Here is a 14,764-nt window from a genome sequence, read left to right on the forward strand (position 1 = left end):
CTGCGGATACAGACACTGCTACACACTCAAACTGATTACAAGTGCTGATTAATTTTGAATAAGCTTAGAATAAGGACAATCCGACTCATTCTGACTTTAATTAAAATGTTGGCAACACATAGCCAAAAGTTCAGAGAATCACTAAAGAAAAGCTTTTGTTTCACGATGATCTGAAAAAGATAACATTAAAAAAGAAAACAAAAAAACAAAAATCTTCACATTCTTCTTCGTAATTAATTTTTTTCAAACCTGCTTTTTCCATTTTTCACTTTAGTTACAGCTCTTTTGTTTATCTCCTATCAGTACTGTTCCTATGATCTGGAACTCCAGCGCCCTCCAGTTGAGCAAGTTGCCTGGTGGGAAGCTCAGATCATCCATGTAGTTCTGGATCTCACAGGGTGAAATGGTGTAGTCCCACATGTGGACATCGGACAACATGCCAGCAAAAGACTCCGTGATGACAAACCCCCCACCGTGGGAATCTTGCTCCTGAGAGTTTGCAGACAATTGAGATAACAGTTATATTATACAATTCAGGGCATGTGAGCGGAGCGGAGCGTGCAAAATATAGTCGGAGCGCAGAGCGGGTTTTAATCCAAAGGCCAGAGCGATGGTTCCGTTTCGCTCCAGTTCCGTTCCGATACCGCTCTTCACGAGTCTAGGGCATGCACAAGTCCAGACTCTCGTGTGCCTTCAAGGGTTAGCCCACATCAGAGGTCATTTGTTGTAAAATATTTCGAAAAGCAAGCAGACAGGTCATACAGGTGCAACATCAGGAATTGCTCCCTCTTTTAAATTTGAGCGAGCGTGGAGTGATTTCACCGGAGCTGAATAAAATTTTAGGTGAGCGGAGAGCGGTCTTTGAGTGGAGCTGTCTGGTATAACTTTGAGCGATGGAGCGAAGGAGCAAACACCCACATAAGCGGGGAGCAGAAATTCTCACCGCTCAGCTCCGCTCACATGCTCTGATACAATTATATATTTTTCCTCTGTATATATAAATATCGTAGAAAGACATACAACAAATCACAAAGTAGCAATCCATAGCAACAACTTGTTGATGACTATTGATGGAGTAGCTTGACATGTGGGGAAATACGCTTATTCAGTCTGGATCTAAGGGTTAGATGAGAAGGTTTTTTATCAATGTAATAACTCAAAGACTGGAAACACAGTGAAAGACCAAGCTTGACTCTGTCTGAAGGCAGAGGTGGAAAGTAACTAAGAACAATTACTCAAATACTGTACATGAGTACAAAAATTAAGATGTCTGTACTAGTTTTATCAAGTTTAACATAATATATGACAAACTTTTACATCATAATGCATTGGGAAAAAACATGCTAATATTTAAGGTAAATGACATATGAATGGCATTGATCCTCTCAACTGTAAAAAACGCTCAACAGCATATTTCCCATAATGCCGAACCATTCCTTGTATGTACAGTGGATGAAAACTGTACCTGTCCGAGAACAATTATAATGGGCCCGTTGATGCTGGATTGAGAGCTGAGTTTCCAATTTGAGGGTTTTCCGTCTAACCACAGCTGCGCCAGTCCAGACACAGAGTCCCATGTGGAACAGAGCGAGTGCCACGTGTTCAGTTTGTAGTTCTGACCCGCAAAATACACATACTGATTCCTGATGTGGAGATTCATCTGATCATGTGCATCATCCTTATAAATCAGGAAGTCATTGTCAACAGACGGTGTGGCCAAAGAGAAGAGGGGATGGCCTCTACGGAGGTCTGTAAAGGACCTGTAATACGGAAACACTTAATGATCTTTACTGTCAGAGACACAGTGGGTTGATTTATTCGTTTTACATATTCATCACTACCTGAGACAGACAGTGACATTCCTCAATTCCTGTCTTGACGTAGTCAGCCTTACATGAGCTGTGTTGGTTTCTTGTGGGAATATGAACATTTTACCGTACAGATCTTAAAAGAGGAGAGAAATTCAAAACAAATTGACTATTTAATAGAAACAAAGATATTCATTGAAAATACTCGTTAAGAAAAAGCTATATAAAAGATGTTTTGAGAGGAGGTACACTGAAGCAAAAAACTCTTTCCATCCATCGAGCCACATCAGAAAAAACTACACTGACTCACAATTAATTTATCATGTATGTCAAGTTTTATTGATGAACCTGTACGTCCAGTTCACAGCTGATCTTTGCCCTCAGCTCTACCCGCTCATAGAGGCTGTCTGTGAGAGAATATGAATTGGAGTTGGAGGCTCTGTCCAGCTCACTTTGCACAGTTATCTGCCATTATTTGTTTACCTCCTGTCTGTTTGCCCCCTTCCCTATGCACCTTGGACTTATTGACTTCTCCTGACTGCCAGCAAGTAATGGTCTTCATAGATTTTCAAGATTTGTTTCTGTGTTGAGTGTTTACATTCAAACAGACAAAAGGCACATACCATAAAGAGTAAGCATGAAGGTAAGAAACATCAAAGAATAGCAAAATTCTTGTGAGCCTGTTAATATAGCATGGATCATTTTTGTGATGCTTGATTTAGTTATTTTTTACCTTGAGGAACGGCAGAACACACGGTCAGCATCGCCAGTAACAACAACACCATCTAATAAACAGCCCATACATAATGAATCAAAAAGTGTTGTTGTCATGTTGTCATTCAGATTGGTCTACAATATACAATACAGGTTAAAACATGGTTTTAAAATAAATGCAGTGATGCAAGTCACATTCCTCTATTTTATGGTTAAATAAATTGATCTTACCTTGACTCCTGTGTCACGTTGTGATGTGTTGAAATAATCACAAATGTTGTCAGGTTACAGTAATTTGCCAATCAGCGGTTTACCGTCAGGCAAATGTTTGCGGCCCAAAAAAAGATTTGGGGGAAAATGGGCCCTCGAAGGCTGGTCATATTGGCACACTTTGCAATGACAAATGAAACATGTTTAAACCTTTCCTGAGACACTTCACGCACTGCCGCTGCTTCAAAACACTCTAAGTAGGGCCCCTTTTGGGAGTGGTGGGTGGACCATGACAGAGCTGGGCTCTAAAGATCCTCCTTGTTTTCTAAGCTCAGTTTTTCCCACCTTTGTGTGCAGCAAAGTTCAGATGTGCAGCATGTGAGGACACATTGGCAGAATTTGCCGTGACCAGGGCCTGTGAGCTGCGAAATCAATCATTATGTGTTGATCAGCACTGGCCGTGAATGTGGCATTTACGACCATGACAGCATTGATGTTATTTTGTTATTTTGTTTTTATAGTTATGGTTGTTAATGTTATGTTATGTTTCATTGTCTTCATTTTTTGTTCATAACATAATGGTGATGAGCTGTTTGGAGGATCCCCCTGGGAATCTTTGGTATAGGGCCCCAACGGACTATAGAATCATCACTAGTTATGATATATGTGAGGGTTATGAGTAATTGAGTTAGAAAGACCTCCATGTGACACTGGGGTACTGAGGCTGATGGTTAGGTTGTTATTCTGAACATAAAAAAACAAACATTTAAAAAAAACATCTCCTCTGCCTTTTATGATTATGACCTCACCAAAATCAAGACTGTGGGATCAAACAATAGGTGCAGAAGTTTGGTGACAACTTAACAACAAACTGTTCAACATTAACAGAAAAACTTTCACTAGATGCAGCTTAATGTAAAGATTAAGGAAGATGAACGTGAATAAATGTGAATGAAACTTTAATACATCTGAACATTTCTGAGTCAAAGACAAATTTGTGTGATCCGAAGCTACTCACATCTCAGTTTTTGTTAGACTGAGTAAACACCCAGTGGCAGAAACATACTCTGCTTTTCAAGTCATTTGGTTATTTATTGTTTCAATAACGAAACGAACACAAACACTTCACATGATATCCAATCTGTTATTCACAAATTTCGTACTTAAAGAATGACATTGTTGAGCTAAAGAAATACGAAACACAACACAATGTAGCAGTTTGAAATAGTTTTAGCTTGATTTTGCTAGCAACTACACATTAAACAACAATTAAAAGCGGTCACAAATGAGACCATCAGAGGATAACTCAAGTTTAGTAAATTCACATTCATATGAGTGAACATATAAAACAACTCATGCAAACAACTTGTAATCAAAAGAACACTCATTTATTAGGTCAAAAGAAAATAATTGTTAATTGTTTCATCTTACAAAAACAGATAGAAGACTGAAAAGTTTTGTTTTAAATTCAGAGCCACATATTGAGTTTGTAGTTCTGTCCTCCAAAAAATGTATAATTATTTCTGGCATTCATATGAAACCCATCATCTGTTGTTGTCTTGTATATCAGGAAGTCATTGGCAATAGAGGATGTGGACAAAGAGAAGAGGCTGTGGTCTCTCCGGAGCTCTGTAAAGGACCTGTAGGCATTACACATACACACAATTATCTTTACTGTCAGAGATACAGTGAGGTGTATAATTCATTTTACATATTCAGCACTACCTCAAACAGACGGTGACAGCCCTCAAATCCTGTCGTGGTGTAGTCAGCTTCACATGAGCCGTGTTGGTTTCTTGTGGGAAGGTGAACATTTTACCTGATAGATCTTTTAAAAAAAGAGAGAAATTCAAAATCAGAATGTGAATTTTAAATGACATACTAAGAGAGGAGAAAGAGAAAGGTGACAACGTGAATAAGTGAAGCAAACAAAAATGGATGAAGGGCAACCAGGTAGCTTTTATATTTTACTATTATCTCTAAATCTGTACATAGTTACTGGAAAGCAACCATTGCATTATTGACACAACTGGGCACCTGCAAAATTCACTGTTGGTGATTAATTGTGTCCCATTCATTTAGATATTTCATGATTTTGTTTGTGTTTAATTTGTAAGGATGAACAGAGTGGTCAATGTTTGTCAATGTATTTTAAGTTATTTGTTCTTTGGAACATTAGCATACATTTATGTTTAGCCAAACTATCAGGATCCTGTGCCACAAAGCTATTATAAATTAGTCACTGAATCATTTTCTGTACCTTTAATATTTTACTGTTTTAAAATGTCAAAACACTTCCTTGATATTGCAAAATCAAGGCATACTAAGCATAATTCTTTACTATAAAGATTCTTTATATATATAATGCCTTGATCTTACCTTGAATCTTAGGTCAGGATGTTGTGTGAAACAGTGTAAAGAATTGTGGCTTTTGTAATCTGTCTGCTTCCTCATTGCAGTCATTTATCAATTTATGACTTCAGAAATAGGTTACACGTGAACTGAGGGCTTCTTGAACTGTTTTATAAGGTATATTATGCTTATTAATTTACACAGGAATCAAATGTTTTATGCCTCGAAATATGTGCTGGGATCCTGTTTCTAATGTTGCTGAAGTTTGGGGCTGTTCTGAGCATTATTTGTGGCTTTTTGATGACTGTTTATACTTGGACCCATTTACTGCAATGTATTGTTGTCGTGCGGGCATTTCTGAGGATGCTAAAACTACATAAGCTAGCGGTCCGCAAACTTTATCTTTCGAGAGGGGGGTTCCTACTCGGTGTCACGGTGTGTTAGAACATGGATTAAACTTACACCGGAATATCCCTTTAAAGGAAAGACAAAGGAAGACAAATGTGAATAAATGTGAATGAAACTTTAATACATTTGAACATTTCTGAGTCAAAGACAAATTTGTGTGATCCGAAGCTACTCACATCTCCATTTTGTTAAGACTGAGTAAACACCCAGTGGCAGAAACATACTCTGCTTTTAAAGTCATTTGGTTATTTATTGTTTCAGTAACGAACACAAACACTTCACGTGATATCCAATCTGTTATTCACAAATTTCTTACTTACAAAATGCATTGTTGAGCTGCAGAGTTTATTAAATGCAACACAGTTTAACGGTTTAAAATAGTTTAGCTTGATTTTGCTAACAACTACAACCACTAAAAGTTGTCACAAATGAGACCATTAGAAGAAAACTCAAGCTTAGTAAATTCACATTCATTTGAGCGAACACATAAAACAACTTGTGCGAACAACTCAAAGTCAGAAGAACACTCATTTGTTATGTTAAAAGAAAATCAATGTTTTTCAATCATCTTACGAAAACAGATTAACAACTTTGTAAGACATGAAAGGTTTTGTTTCAAAAGTTAAGTGATTGACCACTGTTCGTCTTCTATCAGCACCCTTCCTGTGGTCTGGAATGCCAGCTCCCTCCAGTTGAGCACATTCCCTGGAGTGAAGCCTACAAACCGATGTGCGTAGTTCTGGATCTCATGGGGTGAAAGGACGTAGTCCCACATGTGGACATCAGACATCATGCCAACAAAAGACTGTTTTATGTCAAAGGCCCCACCGTGGGAGTCCTGTTCCTGTAGAGATTGCAAAGAGTTTAGTTAACAGTTATGTTGAACTTTGCTAAACATTTTTAATATCTTATGTGGACAAACAACAATTCCCAAATATTACTGGTCTAATCCTGTTGTTTAATCTATACCAAAGTTCAACAGTAAAAACCTTAACTAGAAATCCACAATTAGTTGTTTTATGTTGGACTATTTCTTGGCCATCAGCAGTTGCCTAGAAGAGATTCCTTGAAGTTACGTGTCATTGGTGGGAAATAGTCAGCTATAACCCTCTGTAAGAAAAAAGGAGGGATTGTTGTTTACAAAGATTACGAGGTGCCGATAATTAAGATCGGGTGACTGTTTGAGAGAGCCAGTGTAGCTGTTTTTCCATGATTTTAGTCTTTCACCAAGCTAACATGCAGCAGACTGTAGCGTCATATGTGCAGTACAGTTATGACAATGGTATTGATCTTTTCATGTAACAATCTGTGGAAAAAGATAATTAGTGAGTTTCCCTTGATGCTGAACTACGCCTTTAAGTAGCTATGGTGTGTAAGCAACATACCTGTCCCAAAACAATTATAATGGGCCCGTTGATGTTGGATCCAGAGCTGACGAACATCCTACTAGAGGGTTTACCATCTATCCACACCTGCACCAGTCCAGATGCAGCATCCCACGTGGAACAAATTGAGAGCCACGCATTGAATTTGTAGTTTTGTCCTCCAAAAGTTCTATGATTATTTCTGGCCCATATTTGAATCCCATCATCTGCTATTGTCTTGAATATCAGGAAGTCATTGGCAGCAGAGGGTGTGGCCAAAGAGAAAAGGCTGTGGTCTCTCCGGAGCTCTGTAAAGGACCTGTAGGCATTACAAATACACATAATGATCTTTATTGTCAGAGATACAATGAGCTGTTTAATTCATTTTACATATTCAGCACTACCTCAAACAGACAGTGACAGCCCTCAAATCCTGTCGTGATGTAGTCAGCCTCACTTGAGCCGTGTTGGTTTCTTGTGGGAAGGTGAACATTTTACCTGACAGATCTTTAAAAAGAGAGAGAAATTCAAAATCAGAATGTGAAATGTAAACAACATATGCAGAGAAGATAAAGAGAAAAGTAACAACGTGAAGAAGGAACAAGTGAAGCAAACAAAAAGGGATGAAGGGCAACCAGGTAGGGATGAGCTATGAGCTTTTATATTTTACTATTATCTCTAAATCTTTACATTTTTAGTGGAGTGCAACCATTGCATTAGTTGACACAACTGGGCACCTGCAAAATCTACTGTTGGTGATTAATTGTGTCCCATTAATTTAGATATTTCATGATTGTTTTCAGTTTTATTTGTAAGGATGAACAGAGTGGTCAGTGTTTGTCAATGTATTTTAAGTTATTTGTTCTTTGGAACATTAGCATACATTTATGTTTAGCCAAACTATCAGGATCCTGTGCCACAAAGCTATCATAAATTAGTCATTGAATCACTTTCTGTACTTTTACTATTTTACTGTTTTCAAATATGTCAAAACACTTCCTTGATATTGCAAAATCAAGGCATACTAACCATAATTCTTCATATGCTCATAAATCCATTTAATTGTATCAAGCCACCTGTTAAAATGCACCACAGAGGAACCCCCAAACTTCTTTTAGATTATCACACCTACATTTTAAATGCTTTCTATGCCCATGTTGAATCTACTGTACAACTTCCATCCATAGAGACACATATCTAAAAACTACAAAATATATTCACTCACAATACATCCTCCCCATTGCTGCAGTTTTAATTATAAATATCAAGCTCATGTGTTTTATTCTATTACATTAAATAGAAAAATATTTTTACAAACTTTAAAGACTGAGCATAAAGATAGCATATATGCAAGAATGGTAAACTCCTATAAGCCTGATATTCTTGCATGCTATATTTTTTTATGCATATATAAAGATTCAATAAAGTTTTTTTTTACCTTGAGGATAGGCGGAACACACTGTCAGCAACACCAGTAGAAGCAACAACGCCATCTTATACGAAGGGAAACACACTGCAAATACTACCAGAGCCTGAAAGAATGCAAAAACATGAAAACATATACATTTTCTGTTATTCAAGTTGGTCAACTACAATAAACAACACAGATAAAAATGGTTACAAATGCTTGTATATAATGCAGTCATGCTGAATTCCTTGTTCTTACTAAATATATATACATATATGTATATAAATATATATATATATATACATATATATATATGTATATATATCACTATATAATGCCTTGATCTTACCTTGAAACTTGGGTCAGGATGTTGTGTGAAACAGTGTAAAGAATTGTGGCTTTTATATTCTGTCTGCTTCCTCATTGCAGTCATTTATGAATTTATGACTTCAGAAATAGGTTACACGTGAACTGAGGGCTTCTTGAACTGTTTAATAAGGTATATTACACTTATCAATTTACACAGGAAGTTCAGATGTGCAGCACGTGAGGACACAGTGGAAGAATTTGCAGTGACCAGGGCCTGTAAACAGCATTTGCGAAATCAATCTTCATGTGTTGATCAGCACTGGCCTTTAATGTGGCATTTACAACTTTGACAGCATTGATGTTATTTTGTTTTTTATCGTTATGGTTTGTAACATTATTTATAATGATAAATGTGAACATTCTAACTATAAAAAACATCTAATTCACATATTTTTTGTTATGTTCATTTTATGTTTATAACATAATGGTGATGAGCTGTTTAGAGGATCCCCCTGGGAATCTTTGGTGTAGGGCCCCAACGGACTATAGAATCACCACTAGTTACCCATGTATATGAAGGTTATGAGTAATTGAATTAGAAAGACCTCTGTGTGACGCTGAGGTACTGAGGCTAATGTTTAGGTTGTTATTCTGAACACAAAAAACCTCACCAAAATCAAGACTGTGGCACTAAACAGTAGGTGCAAAAGTCCGGTGACAACTTAACAACAAACTGTCCAACATTAACAGAAACACTTTCACTTGATGCAGCTTAAAGTAAAGATGAAGGAAGATGAACGTGAAATAATGTGAATGAAACTTTAATACATTTGAAACATTTTTGAGTCAAAGACAAATTTGTGTGATTCGAAGCTACTCACATCTCCGTTTTGTTTAGACTGAGCAAACACCCAGTGGCAGAAACATAATCTGCTTCCAAAGTCATTTGGTCATTTATTGTTTCAGTAATGAACACAAACACTTCACATGATATCCAATCTGTTATTCACAAATTTCATACTTACAAAATTTCATCGTTGAGCTGCAGAATTTATTAAACGCAACACAATTTAGTGGTTTTAAATAGTTGCTTGATTTTGCTAACAACTACAACCGCTAAAAGTGGTCACAAATGAAACCATTAGAAGATAACTCAAGTTTAGTAAATTTACTATCATATGAGTGAACACATAAAACAACTCGTGCGAACAACTCGAAGTCAGAAGAACACTCATGTGTTAGGTTAAAAGAAAATCATGGTTTTTCAATCATCTCACGGAAACAGATAAAAGACTTTGTAAGACATGAAAAGTTTTGTTTCAAAAGTTAAGTGATTGACCACTGTTCGTCTTCTATCAGCACCCTTCCTGTGGTCTGGAACTCCAGCTCCCTCCAGTTGAGCACGTTCCCTGGAGTGAAGCCTACAAACTGATGCGCGTGGATCTCATGGGGTGAAAGGACGTAGTCCCACATGTGGACATCAGACATCATGCCAACGAAAGACTGATTTATGTCAAAGGCCCCACCGTGGTTGTCCTGGTCCTGTAGAGATCGCAAAGAGTTTAGTTAACAGTTATGTTGAACTTTGCTAAACATTTTAAATATCTTATGTGGACAAACAACAATTCCCAAGGTAGAAATTACACATAAATTCGCTCTCCTGCCGTGAGTTAGATGAGAAAATTATTACTGGTCTACTCCTGTTGTTTAATCTATACCAAAATTCAACAGTAAAAATCTTAACTAAAAATTGACAATTAGCTGTTTTATGTTGGACTATTTCTTGGCCAGCAGCAGTTGCCTAGAGGAGATTCCTTGAAGTAGCATCTCATTGGTGAAAATAGTCAGCTATAACCCTCTGTAAGAAAAAAGGGGGGATTGTGGAAGATTACGAGGTGCTGATAATTCAGATTGGGTGACTGTTTGAGCGAGACAGGGCAGCTGTTTTTTCATGATTTTATTCCTTGCGCCAAGCTAACATGCTGCAGACTGTAGCGTCATGTGTGCAGTACAGATATGACGATGGTATTAAATCTTTTTATACCATGGTCTGGGGGAATACTCGATTCTGATTGGCTGCAGGATGTCCATTAACCCCCGATATATGGACACCTACTAAGTAGTTCCAGTCAAATTGACTATTCACCACTGTAAATTTCCAGCACTGAGTGCAGTCCGTCAGTCCTTCAGTATCCTCTGAACACCACAGGGTGGCGACTGTAACACACAAGCTGCAGAAAGTACACTTCCCCTCTAAATTTACTGATACGCGAATAATCTCACATCCCGTTCGCTGTTCAACTCTTTGGTTCAGGCTGCGGCCACAGTAACGTTACACACGGCCGGTCATTTGTTTGTGAAAATCTTGCTATTGATTTGGGGACAATGACATGACTGGTTAGCTAGCTAATCGTGTTAGCTAGCATACTGTCAAATTATATTTACTGTTTGTCAACCGTATGCGATGTTATTGACTTTGAATCTTGCTAGCATAGCGTTAGCTTTCTGGCTCATCGCTGAGCGGACTAGAATATCTCCCGTTGCCAAGTCGTATCTATGGTCCGTCCTATTTACTGGAGGAGTGAACAACATCTCCGTTGCATAAGAATCTTATGGGAGAGTAATGATTGTTCCAGGTATTAGTCAAACCCTCAGGCGTTACCAGGGAAACTAAGTTATGGCTTGTGAAAAACTTTATATTTTGATTGTAAAACGCATGAAAATGTAAATTAATGGTCCGAATTTATTTTCTTTGGCAAGTGACCATGGTATAAATGCCCTTCGAGGTGTCCATAAACAGGAGTTAATGGACTTCGCGGCGTCCATTAACTCCTGTTTATGGACACCTCGTCGGGCATTATCCCTTACTTATCTAACACTCTGTGAAAAAATATAATTAGTGAGTTTCCCTTGATGCTGATTAACCATTTTCAGTAGCTATGGTGTGTAAGCAATGTACCTGTCCCACAACAATTATAATGGGCCCGTTGATGTTGGATCCAGAGCTGACGAACATCCTACTAGAGGGTTTACCATCTATCCACACCTGCACCAGCCAGATGCAGCATCCCACGTAGAACAAATTGAGAGCCACGCATTGAGTTTGTAGTTCTGTCCTCCAAAATCTATATGATTTTGTTTGGCCGAGATATTAATCACACCATCTGCTGCTCTCTTGTATATCAGGAAGTCATTGTCAGCAGAGGGTGTAGACAAAGAGAAAAGGGCTGTGGTCTCTCCGGAGATCTGTAAAGGACCTGTAGGCATTACAAATACACATAATGATCTTTATTGTCAGAGATACAGTAAGTTGTATAATTAATTTCAAATATTCAGCACTACCTGAAACAGACGGTGACAGCCCTTAAATCCTGTCATGATGTAGTCAGCCTCACTTGAGCCGTGTTGGTTTCTTGTGGGAAGGTGAACATTTTACCTGATAGATCTTTTAAAAAAAGAGAGGAATTCAAAATCAATCATCAATGAAATTTAAATGACATACTAAGAGAAGAGAAAGAGAAAAGTGACGGCGTGAAGAAGGAACAAGTGAAGCACACAAAAAGGGATGAAGGGCAACCATTGCATTAGCTGACACAACTTGGTAGCTGCAAAATTCACTGTTGATGAGTAATTGTGTCCCATTTGTTTAGATATTTCATGATTGTTTTCAGTTTTATTTGTAAGGATGAACAGAGTGGTTTGTGTTCTGTCATTGTATTCTAATTAATTTGTTCTTTGGAATGATAGCATACATTTATGTTTAGCCAAACTATCAGGAGCCTGTGCCACAAAGCTATTATAAATTTAGTCATTGAGTCACTTTCTGTACTTTTAGTATTTTACTGTTTTCAAATATGTCAAAATCTTGGCATTCTCAGATTCAGATTCAGATTTAGACCACTTTATTTATCCCAAATGGGCAATTCAGATGTAGCTTTTCCAGACGTCAAACATAAAAACATAAAATCATTACAACAATCATTCAGTCAGTCAGAAAACAATTTAAGAGGCACATGGGTAAACCATAAATAAATAAATGAGTAAATAAATAAAAAGGTTAAATTCTTCTAATATTAGTGGAGGAGTCTGTGTTTAGAAGTTTAATGGCAGATGGAATAAAAGACTTTGCGTATCGATTTGATTTGCTCTTGGGCACATTATAGCATCGACCAGAGGGCAACAATACAAATTCTAACCATAATTGTTCATATGCTCCCCAGCCAGATAATTGTATCAAGCCACCTGTTAAAAGGCACCACGGGGGAACCCCCAAATGCCTTTTAGATTGTCACATATTTTGAATGCTTTCTACACCCATGTTGAACAACTTCCATCCAAAGAGACACATATATAAAAACTACAAAATACATTTACTCACAATACATTCTCCCCCATCGCTATTATTATTAATATCAAGCTCATGTGTTTAATTCTTATAAATAGATAGAAAAAAATATTATTTTCAAACTTTTAAAAACTGAGCATAAAGCTAGCACGTATACATCAATAGCAAACTCCTGTAAACCTTATATTCTTGCATGCTAGATTTTTTAAAGTATCTTGTTAATAAAGATCTTTTTTACCTCGAGGAGTGGCAGCACACACCGTCAGCAACGGCAGTAGAAGCAGCAACGCCATCTTATACAAAGACAAACACACACTGCGAATACTACCAGAGTCTAAAAGTATGCACAAAACATAAAAATAAATACATTTTCTTTCATTCAAGTTGGTCAACCACAATATACAATACAGACAAAAATGGTTGCAAATGCTTGTACATGATGCAGACATGCTGAATTCCTCACTTTTACTATTAGTAAATATACATATATTATTATATAATTCCTTGATCTTACCTTGTATCTTGGGTCAGGATGTTGTGTGAAACAGTGTAAAGAATTGTGGCTTTTATATTCTGTTTGCTTCCTCACTGCAGTCATGTATCAATTCATGACATCAGAAATAGGTTTCAAGTGAACTGAGGACTTGTAAAACTGTTTTATCATAAGGTATATTACACTTATCAATTTTCACAGGAAGCTGCTTATCACTGCCAAAAACTGAAAAACAATCACAAAAAAAAAACAGGTCACATGACAGTGACTATGCATGTGCATGTAATAACAGAGGCAGAATAAACAAGAGAAAGGAGAAAGGTCTGCTGCATACCTGTAAATCTTTATTTTTCGCTGATATTTATTCACACAGAGAGAAGCATATCCGCCTTAAAGACGAACCGCCATGAATTCACACAGAAAGCCGGCGCTGCAACTCCTAAAGAGGTGTGATGGTACATGTCATGATGATGATGTTGGTGTGTTTTCAAGGTGTTTCCCCGATGTCCCCCCTGTCAATCTAAACCTGTGGATAGTTTATAATCATATCGATGGTGTGATAATGTGTTGTGATTGAGATTCTGACCCACCAAACATCCTGGAAAGTGAGAAAGGTATGTTTTTCGCGCTAAATTACATAATTACATCATCGCCTTCAGTAAACTGGAAGCTATCTGACTCTCTCACTTGCGGGGAGGGAGGCTGTTTTCTGGTGGAATGTTCAATGAAGTCTTGGTCCGGCTGACGGTCGCTGTGATTTATTTTCATTACAAACACTTGCTGAGTCAAAGTGTTTTGCAGGTGACAGACGCTGTTTTTCAGGCAGAAATGTGACAAAGAATTGATAGAACGTGCGGGTGGACAGACGTTGCCAAAGACAGTTACAGCTACTACATTACTTTTGTTTGGTCATGTGATGCTTTGTGGGAAACTTGTCTTTATTAAGTTGAGCGAGGGACCTATGCAGTTATCAGACTATACGATCGTCACGCCCTCGATACGCAAAGCCGGCTTATTCGTTCACACTGGTTCAGTTCGACAGGGAACTAGTGCACTAAAGCTGCATCCAATCGCCAGTGTGAATGGGGCTACAGTAAAGAATTGTGGCTTTAATGATCTGTTTGCTTCCTCATTGCAGCCATTCATCAATGTATGACTTCAGAATTAGGTTTCAAGTGAACTGAGGGCTTGTAAAACTGTTTTATAAGGTACATTACACTTATCAATTTACATGGGAAGCTGCTTATTGCTGCCAAGACATAAAAACAGGTCACATGACAGTGACTGTGCAGGTAACAACAGGGGGAGAATAAACAAGAGAAAGGAGAAAGGTCCACTGCAGACGTGAAATGC

The 14,764-nt window shown here is 37.7% G+C and overlaps 2 protein-coding genes across 3 annotated transcripts; both read right to left on the bottom strand.

Moving 5' to 3' along the window:
• Window positions 1–74: 74 nt before the first annotated feature.
• LOC115567639 (serum amyloid P-component-like) lies at window positions 75–13,537 on the bottom strand. Of its 2 annotated transcripts, none has more exons than XM_030394408.1 (5): window positions 13,433–13,537; window positions 13,157–13,211; window positions 1,842–1,944; window positions 1,466–1,760; window positions 75–489 (listed from the first exon to the last, which is right to left on the bottom strand). In XM_030394408.1, the coding sequence occupies exons 1-5, from the start codon at window positions 13,514–13,516 to the stop codon at window positions 271–273; spliced, it is 756 nt and encodes a 251-aa protein (XP_030250268.1). In that variant the 5' UTR covers window positions 13,517–13,537; the 3' UTR covers window positions 75–270. The 2 variants fall into 2 exon arrangements, with proteins under 2 accessions (XP_030250268.1, XP_030250269.1); XM_030394409.1 differs by lacking the exons at window positions 13,157–13,211; window positions 13,433–13,537 and adding exons at window positions 2,542–2,593; window positions 2,754–2,984.
• On the bottom strand, window positions 5,589–8,750 carry LOC115567638 (C-reactive protein-like). Its single transcript, XM_030394407.1, has 5 exons — window positions 8,614–8,750; window positions 8,295–8,388; window positions 7,261–7,363; window positions 6,878–7,175; window positions 5,589–6,336 (listed from the first exon to the last, which is right to left on the bottom strand). The coding sequence occupies exons 1-5, from the start codon at window positions 8,695–8,697 to the stop codon at window positions 6,115–6,117; spliced, it is 801 nt and encodes a 266-aa protein (XP_030250267.1). The 5' UTR covers window positions 8,698–8,750; the 3' UTR covers window positions 5,589–6,114.
• Window positions 13,538–14,764: the final 1,227 nt, after the last annotated feature.

This window comes from Sparus aurata, chromosome 17 (assembly GCF_900880675.1).
Source record: "Sparus aurata chromosome 17, fSpaAur1.1, whole genome shotgun sequence".
Lineage (NCBI taxonomy): Eukaryota > Metazoa > Chordata > Actinopteri > Spariformes > Sparidae > Sparus > Sparus aurata.